The 24,995-nt window shown below is 39.0% G+C and overlaps 1 protein-coding gene across 1 annotated transcript; it reads left to right on the top strand.

Annotated features, from left to right (window-relative positions):
• The first annotated feature begins 283 nt into the window (after window positions 1-283).
• ZNF367 (zinc finger protein 367) lies at window positions 284-23,951 on the top strand. The gene is made up of 5 exons (XM_065947224.1): window positions 284-826; window positions 14,591-14,741; window positions 17,608-17,727; window positions 18,737-18,875; window positions 21,434-23,951. The coding sequence occupies exons 1-5, from the start codon at window positions 410-412 to the stop codon at window positions 21,654-21,656; spliced, it is 1,050 nt and encodes a 349-aa protein (XP_065803296.1). The 5' UTR covers window positions 284-409; the 3' UTR covers window positions 21,657-23,951.
• Window positions 23,952-24,995: the final 1,044 nt, after the last annotated feature.

The raw sequence follows: 24,995 nt of genomic DNA, 5'->3' as shown, positions 1-24,995 counted from the left end.
GCGAAATGTAACGCGGGAAAAACAGGAGCAGGGACCCCGGCGGCAGGTTGTTATTTTCGGGGGCTCGGCGCCGCGCGTCCAGCTTCCCTGTCATTGCAAAGGCAAGCCGCCCGCTGCTTCCCGCAGCTGCAGCCTGCGTTGGAGAGTACAAACAGCGGAGAGCGGGTTTGACCCAAGGCTTGGGGGTCCAGCCCTGACCGTCTGGTCCGGCCGAGCCGTTCTGTTCCTTCGCTGGCCGCAGCGCAGGAGGGTTCCAGGAAACGTCCGCCTGCCATGAGCCGGCGGGACTGAGAGCCGGCAAGACTGAAAGACAGCAACTCGGAGCAGCGCCGGCGAGCGGAGCAAGGACCAGACCCGGGCTCGGGGACTGCGGCCCACGGCCGCCGGAGCTGCGGACCCGGGCCAGGCAATGATCCGGGGTGTGGAGGCGCAGATGGCGGACAACGCCCCTCAGCCGCCGCCCGTCATCTTCTGCCAGGACTCCCCGAAGCGGGTGCTGGTGTCGGTCATCAGGACGACCCCGATCAAGCCCACATGCGGCGGCGGAGGGGAGCCAGAGCCGCCGCCTCCGCTCATCCCCACCAGCCCTGGCTTCAGCGACTTCATGGTGTACCCGTGGCGCTGGGGCGAGAACGCGCACAACGTGACGCTCAGCCCCGGAGCCTCAGGGGGCGCAGCCTCGGCTGCCTTGCCTGCCGCCGCCGCCGCCGCCGAGCACCTGGGGCTTCGCGGACGGGGCGCGCCGCCGCCCACCGTTTCGGCCGCCGCCGCCTCGGGAGGTGAAGACGAGGAGGAGGCGAGCAGCCCGGACAGCGGCCACCTCAAGGTAAGTGGCGCGGGCGGGCGGGGCGCGGGGCAGTCGAGGCCCGTTAACGGCGCTGCCCAGACGGCAGCGCCCGCGGACTCGGCGGGCGGGGCGGGGCCGAGTTAAAAACGCGAGGTCGCTTTGGCTGCAGCGGGGGCGGGCGGTGGCGGGTGACAGGACGCTGACGTCACTGCCGCGCGCCAAAAATCTGCCCCCCCCCTCGGGGGCGGGACTGAACTTCAGTCATGTGACTTCGGCAGGGGATTGGGGAGGCCCAGCGGAACAGAGGCCACTGGCCAGCAGGTGCAGTGGGCGGGAGCGCGGCCTGGGGGTCACGAACCGAAATGGTCAGCCGGCTTTGTCAGCCGTTCGGCCTACCGCTGGGGCCTCTCTGGCGGGAGAGGGCGGGAAGGGGCCACAGGCCTTCAACTGTTCTGTGGATGCAGGAAGGAAGGGGTTGCGCCGTTTCTGCTTCATCACTGCAGACACCGTGACCCTGCTAAAGATGCCTTGCAGAGACGGCCGAAGAACAAGAAGGGACTTAGGGGAATCTTACCCAGCGGGTACAACTGGACTCCCAGTTGTACTAAGTAAGCGTACAACTTTGCTAGATTCTGAGAGCACAGAGTGGAATCGGACGCTGTTGTCAGCGGCTTCGAATTGCTTGGAGACTCAGTCTGTTTTAGAGCCGGAAAGGATTCAAACCTACAATTTACGGATCAGGCAATTGATACTTAGAGGTATTGATGAAGGGAGCTCCCCAAGGTCCACAGCTAGGTAGCAGGAATGCTGATAGGATAGACGCGTTTTTGTGGCTCCAAGTTCTGAAGCAGGGCTTCCATGGTTGGCTCAGTGGTAAAAAAATCCGCCTGCTAACGCAGGAGACGCGGATTCCATCCCTGATGAGGAAGATCCCCTGGAGAGGAAATGGCAACCCACTCCAGTATTGTTGCCTGGGAAATCCCATGAACATCGGAGCCTGGGGGGAGGTTCAGTACATGGGGTCACAGTAGAGTCGGACACGAGTTAGATACTCAACAATAACAGAAAAGTATTTGTGTAATGAGTAGTGCTGATATAAATTTAGCATTCAAGTTCTATTAGTTAAGTGGTTATATAAGATAAGCAGTTTGTTAAAGATAAATCACCTTGTGGATAAGTACATTTATATTCGCAAATACTGTATAAATTGAAACAAGTTGGTCATCATTTACACACAGTAGCAAAGATATTGAAACTCCTTGTTGAGCCCTGAGGAAATTGGTACACTGTTACTAATTGCATTGTTATTAAAGTACTGTAATTATACAGCTATATGCCTTGACACACTTCAACTCTTAAAGCTATACTTAAGTAAAAATTTGAAAGAAGTAGTAGAAATATTTATATTAGTGCTGAATTTGTGAAGTGAATAATCACAGTGTGCTGTCTCTAAATAGCCCTTAATAAGATGGCTGGATATCCTAGGTATTTTTCCATATTAACATATTTACATGTTTAGTACTTGAAAAAAAAACAGTAGCTTATATAGTTGAGCAACATAAACACATATATGCATAATTTACTTGTAGAAGATTTTGCATCTATTATTTTATTCCTGATTATAACTGAATCTAATTTTGGATTATCCAAGGAGGTTAATGTTATAGATAAATGAAATTCTATAGGTATGGGGTTTTTTGTTTGGTTTGGTTTTTTGGCCCCAAACCGTCTTATCGTCACATAAATCTTTACAAAAAAGTTCTTACTAATGCATGAGTTTGAATTTTATTTTTACTTTGTCTATTTATCAGAGGTAAAATATAGTACAAGTAAAAAACACGTAAAAAGCTTTTATACATGTTACTTTTTTCCCTCCTCACAGTCGTTCATACTATAACTGTTTCATAAATTGTTAGCCAAATTGATCCTTTTATCAATGAAGAATCCAAATACAGCTCCAAAAAATACATTCATTTAGCGTCTCCATTCTGATGGGGGAAGGTCTGGAATATACTTTCTTTTAGGGAAGTTACCTAGTTTGACTTATGATCAGTACATTCTTTAGTTTTAGTCTAATTCTTTTGTTTTGCTTTTCTAAAGTATTTGTAGTTCTTTTATTTCCACATGCATGGATGAATCATAGTGGCTGAATCTGCTCACCTTCTGGGAAGATGGAAGACAAGTCCGAGATATAGTTGGTGCCAATAGCACGCTTCCCTCTATCTCCACCCCCCCCCCCCCACCCTTCTCTCAGTATTTGGGTAAGAGGCAATAACGGCTAAGGGTTTGAGAACATTTGAGTTCATTCACTATTTGTTACCACTGCTCGGAAGGGAGGCTTCAGCATCTCAGTCCTTGCTTTTTTGTTTGTTGCTGCCCAACATTGCCTCCCCTGCCTGTGGGGAAAATATCCATCTTCTGCCAGCTTATTTTGGCCCCTCATCACAAGATTGTTTAGCACTATTGGGATACAGTTATATATGAACATGGTCTCTCCCCAGGTTGTAGAATTCTGTCAGGGAAGGGGGTACGTCTAATTTTCCTCTGCCTAAGGATATTCCAAGCCTCCATACTTGTGCCCTTTACTCAGATTGCATTCATGAAGTTATTTTTCCACTGTGGGACCTGTGTAGTTTGACTTCTCTGCACATCCTCAGATTTACCCTTCAAGACCTGCCAGCTGCCTATCCTGTTTCACCTTTCTATCATAGATCATTTTAAACATCTAGACTGTACTTAGCCTTGTAGTAGCCTGTAGTTTTGATCACCACCATATTTAAACATAACATCATATTAACATGTTTCATCAACACAGTAGCCACCATTTATTATTCATTTCCTTGCAGAGCAAACCACCAGACTTTGTGTTGATTGTTTTGAATTTTTTAATCAATTTACCTTGTTTATCTGATGAAAAAGGAAGAATTAGTGAAGTCCTCAAAATTAAGTTCATCATATGATAAGTAGTAGCACTGATTGAAACCTTTTAGAGCTCTTACTCTTAATCCCTACATGATACTGCTTCTGTGAGTTGACTTTAGGGTTTTTTGGGTTTTTTTCCCTTTAATATTAAGATTCAAGTAGGAAATTTCCTGGTAGTCCAGTGGTTAGGACTCTGTGCTTTCACTGTAGGGGGCATGGGTTTGATCCCTGATCAACTCCTGGTGGGGGAACTAAGATCCTGTATGCTGGGTGGCTTGGCCAAAAAAGGAAAAAGAAAAATGGACTTTTTTGGTGGTCAGTGGTTAAGAACCCACCTGCCAATGCAGGGAAACATGGGTTCAATCCCTAGTCCAGGAAGATTCCACATGCAGCAGGGCAACTAAGCCTGGGCACCACAACTACTGAAGCCTGCATGCTCTAGAAGAGCCTGTGCTCTGCAACAAGAGAAACCAGTGTAATAAGCCCATGCACCACGACTAGAGAGTATCCCCTTCTTATTGCAACTAGAGAAGCCTGCATGCAGCAACAAACATCCAGTGCACCCCCCCCCCCAAAGAAGATGCAAGTAGACGCATAAAATACACTATTCAAAATGATATCTCAATTGAGGTGCTTTATGAGAGTACATGCAATAGATAGATACAAATTAAGACTTGTAAAGTTGTCAAGATAAGTCAAAGTAAGGGACAGCGTTAGGAAGCAGATATGTGAGCCACAGGAAATTTGGATCAAATCTGAACTGGAAAAGGGAAATAATATCTATTTACATTTTCTCATAAAAACAAGAAGGTATACACCTCTTCCACTGAAAACTGTTTTTCTTTTCCTTCCAGATTGTTTGTATACTTTATTCGAATTTTGCTTTGTAAAAAATGTGTCAAGAACTTTTAGTTTTTTTAGTAATCATGCAAACATCAAGTTTGAATATAACTTTTTCTAAAGCTTAGGTTAATGTGTACGTTATTCTAAGTGTCTTGAGAAATAACTCAAACTTCATTAAATAACTTTTTAAAGTTATTGATGTTTGAAAATAAAACATTTATCGTAACGTATTTTAGAAAGTATTTTTAAATCACTACCTTCTGGTGGTATTGAGATTGTTTTAAAAATTAAAATTGCTGAGATATGCAAACATTTTTGACAATATATTTATTTTACTTCTTTCTAATAGCTTATTTTGCAGCAGTGGCCACATAATAGCAATAAGATATGTTAGAGTTTCTAATTATTTATTATTATTTTTGCAGATTATCAAACGGTCTTGACAAGATTTGTCTCTTAAACTACAAGTATACTTAGTCATTGATGAGTTAACACTTGGTTATTGTCAAAATGTACATGGAAACATGCTTTTTTTTTTAATTGCTAAGGTTGAAATGAAGTGTTTTCTTAGAGTGACATTTTTGTATATATGGTTAAAAGATGCTCTTTTTTCATTTATTTAGGGTATTAGATGATTACTTGCCTTGCTTAATTTTCTTGGCTAAAAGAATACTTAGTGAAGCTTTACCTGCATATCACTGAGATGTTGGATTATGATGCATTTTTCAGCCCTATTTCTCATTTGGAAAATGAACATTGGTTTGTAGCTGAGACAAGATCTTAAGAATTACTGGGAAGCAACCAAATAGTTAACTTAAACAAAAAATGTTCCCCCACTGTAAAACATGCTTGTTAATTTTTTTTTAACCAGAAACAGAAAATAATAATGGGTAATCTTAAAATTTTGATATTAAATAGTTTAGTTATTTGATACTAAATCAGTTATTTCAAATTGTAATACAGTGAAGAGTATGTTGTATGTATTTAAAAAATAGTAGGGAAATGATCCTTTTTGCTGTGGCAGAGCTGAATCACTAAAGTTTTTAATTAACCTTATTTCATGTTTCATTTCTTTCTTAACAGAACCAATCACCTGTGATTTTTATGGATCATAGATGGTGTGTTTATTTTGCATTTAAAACAATTATTCACGATACCATGAAGTGAAGTGAAGTGAAGGTCCGACTCTTGGAGACCCCGTGGACTACAGTCCATGGAATTCTCCAGGCCAGAATTATGGAGTGGGTAGCCATTCTCTTCTCCAAGGGATCTTCCCAACCCAGGGATTGAATCCAGGTCTCCCACATTGCAGGCAGATTCTTTACCAGCTGAGCTACCAGGGAAGCCCCATGGTACCATAACCAGCAACAAGTTATACAGTTATTGTGGGGAATGGATGAGATCTTTATCCCATCAACAAATATGTATTAACAATGTTCCTGTGTGAGTTAGCTTAGGCTAAACCATGCTGCAGAATACAACCTCAAAATCTCAATCTCAATCTATGCAAAGCTTGTATTATGCATCCTGTGAGGATGCTCTTTATCCTGTTCATTCTGGGACCTAGCTGGGACATGTGAGTCTTAAGGTGGAGCAGAAAGAGAGATGGTAGAACCTTGTGATGGCTTGTAAACCTTTTGCTCAAAGGTCACACATGTAATTTCCATTCATGTTCTATTGGTCAAAGCAAAGCCATATGGCCAAGTTGGCCTCCGTGGGGCTGACAGGAGGGAGAGGCATTGAATATTTTAACAGTGTTAGTAATCTGCCACAGTCTTTCTTACATTCTTTTTTTCTTTTTTCACTTTTGTGGCAAAAAAACAAAAAATTTACCAACTTAAACATTTAAAAACATTAACTATATGAGCATTGTCATTATAGAACTCCAGAACTTTTCTATCTTGTGAAACTGAAACTATACCCATCTAGCTCCTGTTTTCTCCATCTCTGAATCCTGACAACCACCATTCTGCTTCTGTTTTAAGGCTTTTGAAACTCTTTAGATACCTCATATAAGTGGAATCATGTAGTATTTATCTTTTTGTGACTTATTTCACTTGGAATAATGTCCTTAATGTTCATCCATGTTGTAGCATATGACAGAATTGCCTTTTTTAAGGCTGAATAATAAGAAAATGTCACATTTCCTTTGTCCATTCATCTGTCAGTGGACATTTAGGTTGCTTCCATCTCTAAGCTGTTGGAAAAATAGGCTTTACTATCTATGAATATTTAGACATGGTTTATCCTATAAGATACTCATCCATATTGAGATTATGCTTTTCTTTCAAGGTGAACATTGACTGAAGGGAATCTTGCTTATTATCAAGGTTTTAGGTGATGTTTTTAAGCTTTGGGAAGACTTTAGGTTTTTATATGGAAAGCAGTAAAAACCTCTTCAGTTTGGATGTAGGTGTTATTTTTTATATATAACTTGTATGTGTAAAAATGTAACTTACCTGGGAAGAAAGCTTTTTTTTTCCTTCTTCAAGTAAATGCTTATTGTAGATTAGTTTTAGAAACCTAGAAATGTTAAGACAGTACAGGAAGTTCCCATCAAGCATGTTCCCAGTCTCCTCTATTGCCAGTATCTTACATCATTTTGATACATGTTGTGCTTAATATATTTTTATTTATTTTGCTACACCAGGTCTCATTTGTGGCATGTGGCATCTAATTCCCCGACCAGGGATCAAATCTGGGCCCCCTGCATTGGGAGTGCAGAATCTCAGTCACTGGACCCCTAGGGAAGTCCCACATTCATTGTAATTAATGAACCAAATTGATACATTATTAACTAAAGGCCATAGTATGTTCTGAGCTCTTTAGTGTTTTGTTTTTTTTTAATTGAGCTGACATTTACATAGCATAAAATTGACCATCTTAAATTGTAATCCACTGACATTTAGTAATTCACAAGGTTGTGAAACTACCACCTATATCAAGCTTCAAAAACATTTTCATCACCCCCAAAGTTGCTTATCAATTATTTAGCCACTCCCTTTTCCCCTTTATAGGCAGTCTGGAAAACACCAACTGTTTTCTGTCTGGACATCTTATAACATGGATCATACAATATGTGGCCTCTGTGTCTGACGTCTTTTATTTAGTATACTGTTTTCTGAGGGTCATCCACCTTGTAGCATTTATGACTGTTTCTATGACTGAATAACATTCCATTGTATGTGTATATGTACATATATATATGATATTGTATCACATTGTCAGTCTCTTCCACGACGGCTGAACCACTACATTCCCACCAGCAGAAATTTCCAGCTTCTCCACATTCGTGCCAAAAATCACCTTATTTCCTACTTATGTTCCTGGTTGGTTGGTTTGTTCGTTTGTTTTTTAGTATAATTGAGTTGGTGTGAAATAGTATTTCACTATGGTTTTTTTTAATTAATTTTTTTCTCTTCAGGCCTTACTGAGGTATAATTAACCTCAACTGTGGTTTTGATTTGCATTTCCATGACCTTGATGGCCATAGGTATCAATATAACTGCTTTGGAGAAATGTCTATTCAAGTCCTTTGCCGGTTTTTTATTTGAGTTTTCTTTCTGTTGTGTTGCAAAAGTTCTTTATCTGTTCTAGATACTGAAACCTATCAGATAAGTGATTTGCAACTTATTATATCCCATTCTCTAGGTTGTCCTTTCACTTTCTTGATAATGTCTTTTGACATGCAAATGTTTTTAATTTTAAGTCCAGTTTGTGTATTCTTTTGTTGCTTATGCTATTGGTGCCCCATCTAAGAATCCACTGCCAAATCTAAGGTCATGAATATTTATTCCGGCCCCCCCCCCCCTTTTTTTTTAAGAGTTTTAAAGTTTCAGCTCTCACATTTTGGTGTGATGTATTTTGAGTTAATTTTTGATATATTGTGTGAGGTACAGCTTCATTCTTTTGCAGGAGGAAATCCAGTTATCTAAGAACTGTTTGTTGAAGAACTGTTCTTTACCCATTGAGTGTTCTTGGCACCCTTGTTGAAAATCAGTTGGCTATAGAATAAGGGTTTATTTCTTGACTCTCAATTTCATTTCATTGGCCTATGTCTATCCTTACACCAGTACCACACTGTCTTAATTTCCATTGCTTTGCAATAGGTTTTGTAAGTGTGAGTCCTCCTGCTTTATTCTTCTAAAATATTGTTTCGCCTACTAGGAGCCTCTTGGCAATTCCATGAGTAGAGGATTGCTTTTTCCATTTCTGCAAAGACCTTTGGGATTTTAATACGGATTGCATTGAACCTGTGTATGTGATCTCTTCTTTGACCCATTGGCTATTTAAGAGTGTTTAATTACCACATATTTGTGTGTTGTCCAGTTTTCTTTCTGTTACCGGTTTATAGTTTCATTCCATGTGTGTCAGAGAAGATGCTTTTGATGATTTCAATCTTTTAAAATTTATTGATACTTGCTCTGGGCCCAACATATGGTCTGTCTTGGGAAATGCTCCATGTGCACCTGAGAAAAATGGGTATTTTTCTGTTTCTGTGTGAAATGTTCTGCATATGTCTGTTAGGTGTGGTTGGTTTATAGTGTTGTTCAAGTCTTCTATATCTTTGTTCACCTGTCTCGTTGTCCTATCCATTAATTGAAAGTGAAAATCTCCAGCTATTTTTGAACTATCTCATTCTATTTTCAGTTCTGCCAGTTTTTGCTTCATACATCTTTGGAGCTCTATTGTTAGGTATGCATGTGTTTATAATTTCCTCTTTTTCATCCTTTCACTTTTAACCTTTTTATGTTTTTGGCTCTAAGGTGAGTTTCTTGTCAATAGCATATAGTTGGTTCATTAAAAAAAAAATCCATTCTGCCAATCTGTGGTTTTTACTTGTAGAATTTAATGTATTTACATTTAAAGTGATTACTTATAAGGAAGAACTACAACCCTTTTGTTTTCTATATGTCTTATACCTATTGTGTTTATGAATTCCTCCATTACTGCCTCCTTTTGTGTTTGAGTTTTTGGTAGTTTATCATTTTTTTTTCTTTCTTGTTTCCTTTTCTGGTATTCTTTTCCTTCCTTTCTTCTTTTTAGTGATTACCCTGGGAATTTTGCTTAACTTCTTAAAAATGTGAAAAAAAATCTATTTTGAATTAGTATCACCTTAGTGCCAATAGTATACAAAAGTTCTGCTCCCATATATTTCTGTTTCTCTCCATTTTTGTTATTATTGTCACAATTGCATCTTATATTGTGTTCCCACTAACAAAGATTTATTATTTTTTAATACACTTGGCATTTGCCTTGTATATAGGACAGAAGAGAGACATTATAAGCCCAAAGTACAATACTTCTAGCTTAGGTAGTTACCTGGTGTTGTTTATTTCTTTGTATGGCTTTGAGTTATTGTCCAGTGTCCTTTCATTTTTGCCTGAAGAACTAACTCCCTTTAGATTTATTGTAGGGCAGATCTACTAGCAATGAACTCTCAGCATTTATCTCAGAATGCTTAATGTCTTCATTTTTGAACAATAGTTTTATTGAATATAAGATTATTGTTTGATTTTTTTTCCCTTCCAGCACTTTAAACATATCATCCCACTGATTTGTACAGTTTCTCCTGAGAAATCAGCTGTTAATCCTATTTTGAATTTGTAGGCATGATAAAAACTGACAAAAACTGCTTCCAGAGTCTTTGTCTTTTGATTGTTTGATTATGTCTCCCTGTGCATCTGTTTGTGTTTATTACAGGAATTGATTGACCTTCTTGGGGGTTTAGACTTGTGTCTTATTAACTTTGGGAAGTTTGCAGCCATTATTTCTTTAAATATTCTTTCTGTCCTATTTTCTCTTGCCTCTGGATCTCTGATGGTGTGTGTGTTGATAAGCTTAATGCTGAGGTATCCCTCTAAATTTGTGTGTTGAGATCCTGACCCCTAAAATCATGGTGTTAGGAGATGGTGCCTTTGGGAGGTGGTTAGGTCATGGGGGTGGAACTGTCATAAACAGAATTAAAGCTGTTATGAAAGAAGCCCTGGAAAGCTCTCTTGCCTGCTTCTGCCGTGTGAGGACACAGCAAGAAGTCACTGGCTGTGAACCAGGTCAGTCCCTCACCTGACCATGCCTGCACCTTAATCTTGGACTTTACAACCACCAGAACTATGAGAAATAAATTTCTGGTATTTATAAGTTACCCAGTGTGTAGTATTTTGTGCTAGCAGCCCAAATGGGCCCATAAGACACTTGATGTCCTACTGGGGCCTTAGGCCTGTTCATTCTTTGTCTGTTCCTCAGACTGGATTAAAAATAGTTGGCCTATTTTTAAATTTGCCGGTTCTTTCCTCCTGCCAGTTCAAATCTGCCATTAAGACTCTGGAGTGAATTTTTTTTTCCTTCATTTCGGTTATTGTATTTTTCAGTTCTAGAATTTCTATATTTTAAACATAATTTGTTTCTTTATTGACATTCTCTGTTTGTTGAAACAGAGTTCTCCTGGTTTTCTTTTGTTCTTTGTCCATGGTTTCTATTACCTCTTTCAACGTATTTAAGACAGTTTATTTAACTTCTTTGTCTAGTAAGCTATGAGGTCTGCTTCCTTGTAGGAAAAATTAACTCTTATGTATGGGTCATATTTTTGTTTCTTTGCATGCTTTGTAATATATTGTTGAAAACTGGGTGTTTTGAATGTTATGAAGCAGTAGCTCTGGAAATCAAATTCTCTCTCCTCAGAGTTTGTTTTAGTTGTGTACTGTGGTTTGTAGTTGTTGGTGACTTTTCTAGACTATTTTTGTAAACTCTTTGTTGCATTTGTTCTCTGAAGTCTGTTTCCTTACCTTGAGATCAGCTCATATTTTGAGATTTTCTTGAGTGCTTGGAACCAAACGGGGCAGGGAGGGTAGGGGTGAGAAATAAAAACAAAGAGTTAAAAAGTAAAACCCTTCTAACTTTGCAGAATGGTTCTGTGCTATAGCTCTCCTTGTATACTTAGCCAGACTGTTTACAATTCTGTTTTAGCCTTCATTTCTTGCTTGTGCTGAGCCTAAAAATCAGTCAGAGGTGAAAGCTTTGATTCTTTTCAGATCTTTTCTGAGTATGATTCCCGTGCTGGGCAAGTATGTGACTTCCTAAATTCCTTCCTTTAGGATATGTGGGCACTTTTCAATGCCCTAATTTCGCAAAGAAATTCTCTCCCCAGCTTTTCGTCCTAGGCTTTTGGTGTGTCTGTGTGCCTTAGTTGAAATCTTTTCCCCAGGTGGCAGTAAGTTTTTACTGGCCTTACAAGGTTTTTGAGAGATGCCCTCCATCTAGCCACTTTTCTGCCCAGAGAGAGTTCTAAGTTAGTCAGAGCTTCAGGTAGCCCCCACACTGGGGAAAACAGACAAACACAATTCTTTCAGAATATGAAGTCTTCTCTGTTCTCTCTTGAACCAGGGACTGGGATCCTACAATGAGAATGAAGACAGCTGTCTTCAAAGACCACTGTGAGGAGAGGGTAGGGCAAGGGGTTGTCAAATGTGCTGTACAGTTTTCCTACAGTTTTACGTTGCCAGTTTCTTGAGTTATTGTTGGCTGAGTTGCTGTAAATTTCTGATTATTTTCTGGAGTTGTGACAAAGCTGATTTTGACAGTTTTTGCTTGATTTTTCAGTGATTTGCGGGGAGGGGGGGGGGGCGGACCTTGAAACTACCTACTCTGCCATTTCCCTGATGTCACTGAAGAAAGATATTCAATGGTTATTCACAGGCACACCTTTGAGATACTGTGGGTTTAGTCCCAGACTCCCGCAGTAAAGCCAATACTGCAACAAAGCAAGTCACACAACTTTTTTGGTTTATTAGTGAATAAAAAGTTAGGTTTATACTATAGTCTCTTTAATGTGCAATAGCATTATGTCTAAAAAAAATGCTTGTTGTTCCGTCGCTAAGTCCTGTCTGACTCTTTGCAACCCCATGAACTGCAGCACGCCAGGCTTCCCTGTCCTTCAGTATCTCCCAGAGTTTGCTCAGACTCATGTCCCTTGAGTTGATGAAAACAGTGACAATCCAACCATCTCATCCTCTGTTCCCCGACTTCTCCTGCCTTCAGTCTTTCCCAGCATCAGCGTCTTTTCCAAGGAGTCTGCTCTTTGCAGCAAGGGGCCAAAGTACTGGAGCTTCAGCTCTAGCATTAGTCCTTCCATTGAATATTCAGGGTTGATTTCCTTTAGAATTGACTGGTTTGATTTCCTTGCTGTCCAAAAAACACTTTATGGGGCTTCGCTGGTGGTCCAGTGGTTAAGAACCTACCTGCCAATTCAGGGGACATGGGTTTGACTCGTGGTCCAGGAGGACACCACATGCCACAGGGCAGCTAAGCCTGTGTGCCATAACTGCTTGAGCCTGTGCCTTAGAGCCCAGGAACTGCAACAAGAGAAGCTACCACAATGAGAAGCCCACACACTGCAAGTGGAGAGTAACCCCTACTTGCCACAACTACAGAAAGTCATCGGCACACAGCAATGAAGACCCAGGGCAGCCAAAAATAGAATAAATAAATAATTAAAAAACCCCTCTATTTATAAAAAGTGCTAACTACCAACTGACTATACAGAGTTACCGCAAATCCTTCCATTGTAAAAATTGAAAAATCCTTCAATTGTAAAAAATGCAGTATCTGCAAAGTGCTTTTCATTCTAATCCCAAAGAAAGGCAATGCCAAAGAGTGCTCAAACTACCACACAATTGCACTCATCTGACACGCTAGTAAAGTAATGCTCAAAATTCTCCAAGCCAGGCTTCAATGGTATGTGAACCATGAACTTCCAGATGTTCTAGCTGGCTTTAGAAAAGGCAGAGGAATCAGAGATCAAATTGCCAACATCCGCTGGATCATCGAAAAAGCAAGAGAGTTCCAGAAAAACATCTATTTCTGCTTTATTGACTTTGCCAAAGCTTTTGACTATGTGGATCACAATAAACTGGAAAATTCTGAAAGAGATGGGAATAGCAGACCACCTGACCTGCCTCTTGAGAAACCTGTATACAGGTCAGAAGCAACAGTTTGAACTGGACATGAAACAACAGACTGGTTCCAAATAGGAAAAGGAGTCTGTCAAGGCTGTATATTGTCACCTTGCTTATTTAACTAATATGCAGAGTACGTCATGAGAAATGCTGGGCTGGAAGAAGCACAAGCTGGAATCAAAATTGCTGGGAGAAATATCAATAATCTCAGATATGCAGATGACACCACCCTTATGGAAGAAAGTGAAGAAGAACTAAAGAGCCTCTTGATGAAAGTGAAAGAAGAGAGTGAAAAAGTTGGCTTAAAGCTCAACATTCAGAAAACTAAAATCATGGGATCCGGTCCCATCACTTCATGGCAAATAGATGGGGAAACAGTGGCTGACTTTATTTTTCTGGGCTCCAAAATCACTGCAGATGGTGATTGCAGCCATGAAATTAAAAGATGCTTACTCCTTGGAAGGAAAGTTATGACCAACCTAGACAAGCATATTAAAAAGCAGAGACATTGCTTTGTCAACAAAGGTCCGTCTAGTCAAAGCCATCGTTTTTCCAATAGTTATGTATGGATATGAGAGTTGGATTATAAAGAAAGCTAAGCACCAAAGAATTGATTCTTTTGAACTGTGGTATTGGAGAAGACTCTTGAGAGTCCCTTGGACTGCAAGGAGATCCAACCAGTCCATCCTAAAGGAGATCAGTCCTGGGTGTTCATTGGAGGGACTGATGTTGAATCTGAAACTCCAGTACTTTGTCCACCTGATGCGAAGAGCTGACTCATTTGAAAAGACCCTGATGCTGGGAAAGATTGAGGGCAGGAAGAGAAGGGGATGACAGAGGATGAGATGGTTGGATGGCATCACCGACACAATGGACATGGGTTTCGGTGGACTCTGGGAGTTGGTGATGGACAGGGAGGCCTGGCGTGCTGCGGTTCATTGGGTCATAAAGAGTCAGACACGACTGGGCGACTGTACTGAACTGAATTGAAGCATGATAAACAAAAGTATGCCTGAATTATGATACTATATTTTAATGAGTGGAGTGAAAGAAATTATATTAATGTTTTACAAATTGTTAACAGGATGGAATCCGACGTGGTAGACCCAGAGCAGATACTGTACGGGATTTAATAAATGAAGGAGAGCATTCGTCCAGCAGAATCCGTTGTAACATCTGTAATAGGGTGTTTCCACGGGAGAAATCACTCCAGGCTCACAAAAGGACTCATACAGGTAAGTTGAGCAAATTTTAGAGAATGCCAAAAGTGATACTTGACTGAAAGCTGATTTGATGTTTAGGCCTATAAATTAATTTTTTAGTTGCCTCACATTTCCTTATTGTAAAATTTTAAAAGCAGGCACTGTGTAGTCAGCTTCTCTTTTGGTGGGGAGGGATAGTTTTCTGAACATTGATACCATGTGATTTCTAAAGTTATCATGGTAATTAGTGTAGCTGTCACAGGAATATTATTACTAAATTTGGTTCTATCCTGTCTATCCAAATTTTACTTGATATGCCTTTTAAGTTACCTGTTTGACTATTAAAACTGATTTGTAAGTCAAATCCTAAATCACTAATAATCAGATTTTTAATAGAAGGTCTAGAGTCCTCTGTGCCATCAGGATATATGATGTTACTATTAAATCTAAGGTGAAGTAATTTTTCAGAATTAAATGTATTGTAGGTAGTTATCCTAAGACTATCATATACCTTTATTTGTGTGAAGAAGTCATACTTGCATTTAAAATACCATACAGAGAACAAAAAGATAATATAAAGAGGGTCTTGTTCTTGCCACAGAGAAAGTTGGTCCCTGAAGGTGCCGTATATTTCTAATGATGACATCAAATAATTTACAGATGAGGAAACTGAGGCACGAAAGCGCCCAATTGCCACTGACTTACAGCTTCTCATATTCTCTAGAAGTATACTGGCCGATACCGTAGCGTATGTGGCCCTTGAGCACTTGAACTATGGCTGGTCCAGGTTGAGATAAGCAGTATGTATAAAATACACTTAGTATGAATAAAAGAGAGTAAACAGTGTCCTTAATTTTTGATGATGATTACAAATTGAAATGATAAAATTTTAGATGTATTGAGTTAAATAAAGTATATAGTTAAGTTAATTTTACTTGTTTTGTATTACTTTGTGAATGTGGCCATTAGAAGCGGTTCTCATTCTATTTCTCTTGGTCAATACTGATCTAGAATTTGTTTTTCACCTGTAGTCCCCTGTTTGTTCCACTATGTTTATGGTTATCAACTGTTTCTTTTTTCTTTTAGTTTTTGAAAAGATGTAGTTCAATGACATGCTAGAATATAGGTGTTCTTAGCTAAATCCCTGAAAAGGGGTAAAGTTTTAATTTTGAATCATTATAAACTAAGGTGGCCAAGATGTTTTGAATTCAGGTACCATTCAGTAAAACTATTATTTTATGCATATCTGATTCTGAGAATTTTTTTCAATCAACTTAGCCTGAAATATGGAGAAGGAAATGGCAACCCACTCCAGTATTTTTGCCTGGAGAATCCCAGGAATGGAGGAGCCTGGTGGGCTGCTGTCTGTGGGGTCGCATGCATGTATTAGAGAAGGAAATGGCAACCCACTCCAGTATTCTTGCCTGGAGAATCCCAGGGACGGCGGAGCCTGGTGGGCTGCCATCTATGGTGTCGTACAGAGTCGGACATGACTGAAGTGACTTAGCAGCAGCAGCAACCTGAAAAGTGAAAGTGAAGTCGCTCAGCTGTGTCCAACTCTCTGCCACCCATGGACTATATATATAGCCCACCAGCAGCCTGAAATAACCCCAAATAAGCGGTTTCTAGCTATAGAGTACATGTTGCCAGTGTAGATTCAGTTGCCAAGATTGAAGATCACGTGGCAGAATAAAAAGGTGCTTGAGTCCAGTACTGATCTACCACTGATTCATTATGTGTCACCCGGTACTTCACCTATTACACTGTGTTCCGGGGACCTGAGCCCAGGATCCCCATGCTATAGTTAAGTTCCAATAGTATATGCCTTTAGAGAGTAGAAAAACTTTTCTCTTACTCTAGTCTATGTTTATTAACTTGTGTCCAACTGTTAACATTCATTTAGTACATTTCTAAATAAAAAATTTAGGGAAGACTCATTACTGTTCTTTGAGTCATATTGGAAGAACCAATGTATAATTGTTGACCAAAGAATGTTTATTCAGGAAATAAGTTTAATTATGATTGAACAACAACCTTTTTGAGCACTTTCTTTAGCCTAACACTATGCTGTGTACAGTACAAGGTGCTGTTCATCTTTGTATAAGGAGAGTTCATGATGCATAAACAATATAGGATACTAAGTTAGTGGAGGGATATGTCACTCAATTATTCGGAGGTGGGGGTGGTTGGGGTAGAAGAAGTTTCACTGGGAGTCTACAGGATTGGGAAGATCTGAATGGGCAGAAAAGCTAGGGATTCCAAGGAGTAGAAGATAGGGAACTGCCTCGTGGCTGGAGTGAATCTCCAGGAGTGAAGTCAAGATAAACCCTGCTCCTGAACCCAGTAGCTATAGGGCAGGTATTAGAGGACCATTTAAAAGTCAGCAGATCGTTTTTACTTGTTCAAGGAGAAGAGTAGGGTTTGGGATGGTTTTAGAGGGTAGTTGGATGGAAAAAGCAAGTATTTTCTGCCATCTACTCCAAAAGTGCTATACGGAGTCATTGACTAGAGACCTGCCAGGGTTCCTTCTAGGTGGGGGGGCTGCCAGTCTGACCAGAGGAGGGTGGTGGTGGAGACGTTTTAAATAATCAGCAAGAGCTAGCGATTCAGACTGGGGGGGTGGGGCGGAATATGGGATAAGCTGAAGATGATAACTGCAAAGATTGTGAACCGGGGTACCAAAAAGCTCAGGGACTAAAGAAAACATTGTGCTTCCAAGTGATTCGCTGCTTCATATTATCTAAGTGTGCCCTCAGCACTTCCATTTGCAGCTCTGTAGAGGCTGTGGCATGTTTTATGGTTGTTTGCAGTCATGACTTATGTAAAGGTTGATTCTCTCTCCCTGCGCCCTCCTCCCCACCTTATGGTCTCATAAATATAATGCCATCTGTTTACTTAGGCGAGAGACCTTATCTGTGTGACTACCCAGACTGTGGAAAAGCCTTTGTTCAAAGTGGACAGCTCAAAACCCATCAGCGTCTTCACACCGGAGAAAAACCTTTTGTTTGTTCAGAAAACGGTATGGTGTTAGAAGTTAAGTTTATGGAATAACCAGTTGTGAGTTAAAGGTTAAAATACCTTTTGCTTGAATTTTTAGGAAGTGAAGTTTTTGATAGAGATTTTATCAAACCTCTTAAGTTAATATGTCCTTGCTAATAAGTGATCCATGCTCAGTTGCTGGGAAATGATTGATTTTTAAGTAAAGTATTCTTTTTAGGTGAAAATCTTTATAAAGGGCAATTAAAAATATATAACCAATTGTAGGCAGTAGAAAACTCTATTCAAGTAAATAGAGCCTTTAGCGTAGGCTTTTACTTTGGTGTTAAACTTTTAACTGTTAAGCTGAAGGAGGCACATTACTGTCTAAATTTTCAGGAGGGGCGGGGGTGGGGTGGATTTTACCAGCTCAACATTGCTACTGTTGGTAACTTCTTAACACTTTTCTTAAGTGTTTACTTATTATTTTACCAGTTTCTTAATCTGTTTTTCTTATGTACATTTTTACACAGTTATATTTGAAATTCAGTACAGTTTTGTTCTGTTGCTCAGTGGTTTCCTTGATTAATATCAGTTGTTACAAATGTAGCACATATACTTAAAGATTGCCTCAATGTTAGATATTGAATATTTAATTTGTTTTTAAAATTTGCTTGTTATCAACAAACATGAGAGGCCTGTTTTCCTATTTAAAGCTTTATTTACCTTTTGGGAATTTTTTTTATGACAGATGCCAAGAACAAAATTCCTGGGTCAGTGATTTTGAATATTTTTATGACTTGTGCTAATAAATTACTTTCCATTGGGGTTTAGTGCATTTACATTGCAATGACCAGGAGGTGAAAGAACCATCTTCACCTTCCTCTCAGTGGCATTGATAATACCAGTTTAAGGTTATTTTTTTTTTCTCAAGTTATAGAATGATAAATCTCATCATCTTATGTGTTTTTTGGATACCAGTGAAACTGAACGTTTTCCATGTCTGCTAGATATCCAGATTCTGATGAAGTGTTTCCTTCTGTGTTTTGAAGGCTGCCTAAGCAGATTCACCCACGCAAACCGCCACTGTCCGAAGCACCCTTATGCCAGGCTGAAGCGGGAGGAGCCCACAGATGCTCTCAGTAAGCCCCAGGCTGTGGACAACCAGGCTGCCGCTGAGTGGTTGGCAAAGTAAGGCTCTCCCTGGAGTCCACAGCAGAATGCTGCCCAGTGTGCGGGTTGAAGCTGGGGACTTACACAGTTTTGTCAGTTGAAGTTGCTTTTATACACGTTTTTTAAAAATAACTTGAAATGGGACTTTATTTCTTTAAAGCACAGAATTGTTAGGAGTTTTATTTGGATCTGTGTGTGATAGAAGACTACTGTATGATATTAGTCTGAGCACTCAGACCACAATTTATTTAAAAGCAAGGGTTTACCCCATTTGAAAAGAATGTTTTTTATGTATTGTATTTCATTTGTCATTAGTACAATCCATCTTCATTTTCTTTATATTGAATTTAGCGATGTGTTGATGATTAGAGAGACAGAGACTAGAAGTTCTTCTAAAGTAAAATTTCCAAAAGCATCCAGTTTAATTTTTTTAATGGCAACAAAGTGACCAGTATAAAAACATCCTGTAAGGATGTTTTGATTTAAGGAGTCGTCACACCCCAGCAGCAGCTGATTGTGCCATTCCCTAGCTTCACTTGTCTCCTCTGCGCTGAGGATAAACTCTAGAATCCCTAATTATGTTCGGTGGTTCTGCCTCCCTCTAGCAACACAACTGTCTCCAGCCACCTGGGTTTTATCTTGTCTCTCTATGGCACTGTTACTGTAGTTTCTAGCCCTTTGTGCTCACTTCTCTGTTCACTCTGCTCATTCTTCATTTCTTCATTTCTTACTCAGATTAAACATCACTTCAGGAAGTTCTTCCCTAACCTACCCAGTAACCCCCAAAACAAATAAGGTTAAATCCACTTAACAGATGATTTTATAACACGTTGTATTTTCTATCTCAAAACCTCCATCACACATTTATTTGTTCGATGACTATCTTCCCTGCTGGATCCATAAGCTCCACAAAGGCAGGGATTGGGTTTGTCTCAAGTATTGCACCATTTTCTTCCTCCCTCTTCCTCCTTGCTGGCTTCCACTGCCCCATTGAATGTAATTTTGCCCAAGCCAGAAACTAGTCATCTTTGTCTTTATCTTATTTTTCTCCCATCTACTCAGTGATCAACCTATGGATTCTACTTCCTTAACAATTCTCAGATTCAGCCACTTAAGTCTTCTCAATCGACACTTCATGCTGCTGCCAGAGGAGTCTTTCTAAAATGCTAATATGGTTCTCAGTATGAAGTCTAAACCCTTTATTATAGCATTCAAAGCCCTTACCTAGTCCTTGCTGACCTTGCTGACTTGTATTTTGCTGTTCTCCTTTTCTAGTTGTCCTTGAAGTCATATTGAACTGTTTGCATTTCTCTTTTTATATTTCTGAGTATTTCCACAAGTTTTCTAGTTTGAGTAGTCTAGGTTTCCTGAAATCTGGTAATTTTTTTTTGTATGTAATTTTAAAAACAGCTTTATTGAGGCATAATTGTCATACAATAAATTGTACACATTTAAAGTACATAATTTGATGCATTTTGACGTATGTATATACTTGTGAAACCTTCACCAAAATCAAGATAGTGAGCATACCCATCACTTCCACAAGTCTCCTCATGTAAGCCTGCATCTCCCTGCCACTGCCAGCCCCCAAAAACATTCATCTGCTTTCTCTCTGTACAGTTCCATTTTCTAGAGTTTTATACAAATGGAATCGCCCATTATGTACTTGGTTGGCTTCTTTCAACCATCATAATTATTTTGAGAGTCATGGTGTTGTTGAATGTATCAGTTCATTCCTTTTTATAGCTGTGCAGTAATCTGTTGTATGGCTGTAACTCCAATTATTTATTCATTCACCTCTTGATAGGCCGCCTTTATGTTGGTTTTGGCTATTACAAATAAAGCTGCTATGAACATGAATGGACATTTTTGTAGGTAATGGTACTGTCATTTAAATATGCCTTTCTTTGGTTTTCAAAAAAGGTGGAAAATTTGCATTTTCTCTTGTGCGTTATCAGTTGGCCATGCAATAGAATAATGATGGTGCTCTTAAATTCTTGAATAAGCTCTATGTGTTACCCTTATTAATCCATTTGTGCTATTTTTTGGTCAGAAGCCATCATCCCTCTGTGGATAGGATAAATAGGCTTCTAATGATTATTCTATTTCTATATTTTACTCTAGTCCATTTCACATGTGATCTTGAAATCAGTTTAATGATGAAAACACATGACTCCAGAGCTGAGTCTGAGCTGCTGTTTGTTGATTGTGGCATTCTAAGCAAGTCCTTCAGCTCCCTGAACTTGAGTTTTTCCACATGTTATGGAAACATGTGGAGAAGGAAATGGCAACCCACCAGTATTCTTGCCTGAAGCATCCCAGGAACAGAAGAGCCTGGTGGGCTGCCGGCTATGGGGTCGCACAGAGTCGGACACGACTGATGCGACTTAGCAGCAGCAGCAGCAGCAGCATGGAAACATGTAACGTATTCACTTTGTAACTTTATAAACTGTAACACACAAAATAATACTGTAGTAAAGACCCGCCCACTCCCTTTTTTTTTTTTTTTTTTTAGAAAAGTGAGCATTGGAGAATGTTACCTATACGTGTAAGTAATGCGGATGCATTTCATGCAGGTACTGGGAAACACGAGAGCAGCGCACTCCCACCCTGAAAGGAAAGCTGGTTCAGAAGGCTGATCAGGAGCAGCAGGACCCGCTGGAGTACCTCCAGTCTGACGAGGAGGACGATGAGAAGAGCGGGGCGCAGCGGCGGCTCCAGGAGCAGCGGGAGCGCCTGCACGGAGCCCTCGCCCTCATCGAGCTGGCCAACCTGACGGGAGCCCCGCTCCGCCAGTAGCCCGAACACTGACTCTTCCACTGTACAAAAGTACTGCCCAGCGTACTTAAAAAGTAGATCCTTGGGCATAAGCTAAGCACCTTATTTGCTTATCATAGGCTGCTATTCTGTAGAAATGTATGAAGAATGTCATTGCCCCAGAATATGGGGTGAGAGAGAATTGCACTTTTTTTATATGGTCATAGATTTGTTGTAAAATTTAAAATATTTTGTAAATATGGGACTTCTAGTACAGGGTAGAAAACTACGTATTGTGGGAGGCTAGATTTTGCAAGTTTAATGCATTCATTGGAAGCAGTTCTCACAGAAAGCACTTTCTGAATAAGACACTTGTATGGGGAAAAAAAAAAGCATGGTACATGTAGCCAAAGAAGGTTTAAATAGATTATTTATAAGATCAGTTTTAACAATGTATATTAGTATGTTTAACAATACTGTAAACACTGAAGCAAGCAGAAAGCATAAGATGTGAGTAAGGTATATATTTTAAAATTGCAAAATAGTGTGCCTAATAAGACTAGAGATGGAAAACTGACTTTCAGAAGACTTTCTAACTTTGGGACTTTGGAAGAAAACAGATATTTGAAGATCTTGGTAAGATGAACAGTAGTTAAGAATTTTCAAAATTGGAGTGAAGTCAATCTTATTCTATCTTTCTGAGGTTTTACAACTCACTATGATGTTTAGATTTGAAAGCACTTGTCACCCTAGCTTGTTAACTTGGGAACTTTTGCACATTTCATGTTTCTCATTTGCTGAAATTGAATGATTAATCTTGCAAAGTCTAGGTAACTTGGTAATCGGTATTTTAAAAATATATTATGGGCCCTGTAATGAGATTTGGCACTTGGATTTTTATTAATAAAAGGGACATCTACAGGGTTGTTTTGTAGTGAACCGTTTTAGATCTTTTGTTAGCAAACACTAAATTTAAATGTACTGCTTGTTTAGAATTATTAGCAAATGGAAGCCTCCTATTTATATTTTCAGTGCATAAAGCCACCTTCTTGCTTTACTTCAGAATAACATGCCAAGCTATTTTGTGTTCACTAAATTTAGCTATCAGTTAAACACTGCAGAAAATATTAGCTACTCAAATAAGTAGGCTTCCGGAATAGTTTTAACTGCAAGTGTGTTAACTTGTGTGGTGGTTTTAAATAATTTTTTCCAAAATAGATGAAGTTTTTAAACACCACTTTATGTACTGAAGCATGAATAGAAAAATGAAGAGCTGAGTAGTTCACCTCCTTTGTGTAGGCATAAACTTCCATCATTTTAGCTTTTTTTAAGCAGAAACTAAATAACATGCATAGCATGGTAATTTTATAGATTGCTTAATTGGAGTAAACGTCACAATAAGGGAAATAAGGGCTCGTCAGTGCCTTTCTTTCTTTTTTTTGTATTGAAGAAGTAGCCTACTGATGTAGTTTAAACATCTAAAATGTAGGCTTCTGTATCTCAAAATCCCAACATGTTGCAGTACACAGATAGTTTAAAATGTGTAGCCATGGGGAAGGGGATGTATGTAAATGTCTTGAAATGAGGCAAAAGTATGAAAGATAATAGTAACAAATAATGTGTATGATGAGGACATACTTTAAAAATGTAATTCCTCTGTACAGTAAATTACAAATCTTGAGGGATTTTTTTTTTTTTGTAATAAGAGAATTTATATTTGTAATGGTCTAAGAATTTTTTTTTTTCGTAATCTGGTATATAGAATTTTAACTTGGAGCACTTATGAGCACAGTAAGAGAGACTATAGCATCTGAATTTTCTTGGTTTAGGTTTCAACATTTTTCTCTAGAATTTTCCTCTCAAAGATGACTTAAATGAATTCTAAAAAGCTTCATCAGTCTTGGGAAATTTAATGAACTTACCTAAAGAAGGAAATGCAGTAGGAATTTAAAAAATACAAATTCACACATAATAAAATTTAAGGCCTTCAAAAGTAAAGAGTTTTTGTTTCTCCTGTCAGCTTTTGTCAACTATAATAGTTATATTCACAAACATTTTCTATTTGTATAATTGGAAGTTTTAAGAAATTATTACAATTATTTACTATAGAAATATTTAAAATGTTCCTTTTTTGATATAAGCTATATATTTGGACAAAATACATTGGCATCTAAAATTTGAGGTGTGTTAAAAATGTGGTTTACATTCAAATTTTTGAAGTGTTTTATGCTTCATACGGCTAAGTTGTAGTTTGGCAGAGTTAACAGCATAAGAATAAACATGCTGTAATTTTAAAAGTTGCTTTGAATAAAAACTTACTTTAATTTACAGTTTAAAGTACATGCTTATTTTTTTTTACGTGCTTATTCTTAAACCCTTTATAATTTGTTTTCTTTTTAAAAATATGATAACCAAAAAAAAAAAAAATACAATAACCATAATATAAAAATTTAAAGATGGAAAGAAATATCATGTAGCCATACATTCTCCTGTCATTATTATTTTGGTGCATTTTATATTTCATTCCAGTCTCAGGCATCTTTTTAGCATAGTTGGAACCATTGTGTGAATTCCTTTTTCTTACTTTAAAGTTTTGGCCTTTTAGACTATGGATATTCATTTAACTTCCTCATCTGTTTTCATTATTACAGTGTAAAAATACCGATGTAAAAAAGCATCAAACTACTGCCAGCTCTATCCCAGGCTTTATATTAGGGTAATCAGAAACTGGAGTTTTATTTCACTTATATCCAGGATGTGTTGAATCTGAGGTCAACCCTGGAGAATCCACTCAAGGCTTGTTTACTTTTCTGAGTCAAGCAAATTGCTTTAATTTTTCAATTGTTTTTGGTACCTCTTTAGTTGGTTATTTGCAGTGGCAAGGTTTCAGCCTGTCCAGGCTTTGTGCAAAAGAATTTCACAAGCAACTCTTCAGTGTCAGTTGTGGTTTAAACACAGAAAGGATGAGATTTTTGACACTGACTTAAGTTCCAGGAAGTATGTACACAGAAGCAAATTCAATGCAAATATGATTAAGACTGTCTTGAAAAGTGACTTTAAAATACTGTCTTGTGGTCCAGTGGTTAAGACTCCAGGCTTCCATTTTCCAATGAAAGGGCGGGGGGGGGGGGGGGGGGGGGCAGGTGCTGACCCCTAATTCAGGAACTAAGATTCCACATGCCTTGTGTGGTCAAAAAAAAACAAAAACACAAAACTGTCTTGTTGCCAAAACTTAGTTGGAGACTCTGGAACTCACTGGAAACTTAGTTGATCTTTTTGAGGAACTTAACCAAAATGACTTCCAATTTCAGATTTTGGATTCAACCTGAGTGTGAATTTATTTTCTATTTTAAAAGTCATGTGTATTCCTTTTCTGTTTTG

The sequence above is a fragment of the Muntiacus reevesi genome, chromosome 10, assembly GCF_963930625.1.
Source record: "Muntiacus reevesi chromosome 10, mMunRee1.1, whole genome shotgun sequence".
Lineage (NCBI taxonomy): Eukaryota > Metazoa > Chordata > Mammalia > Artiodactyla > Cervidae > Muntiacus > Muntiacus reevesi.
This window is presented reverse-complemented; position numbering and strand designations above follow the sequence as displayed.

What these genes read in the sequence shown, in the direction of transcription:
- ZNF367 (XM_065947224.1), top strand. Translation starts at nt 410, where the DNA reads ATGATCCGGGGTGTGGAGGCGCAGATGGCGGACAACGCCCCTCAGCCG. An exon ending in CGGACAGCGGCCACCTCAAG is followed by an intron (nt 827 to 14,590) that starts GTAAGTGGCGCG and finishes AATTGTTAACAG; the next exon opens with GATGGAATCCGACGTGGTAG. An exon ending in GCCGCTGAGTGGTTGGCAAA is followed by an intron (nt 18,876 to 21,433) that starts GTAAGGCTCTCC and finishes CATTTCATGCAG; the next exon opens with GTACTGGGAAACACGAGAGC.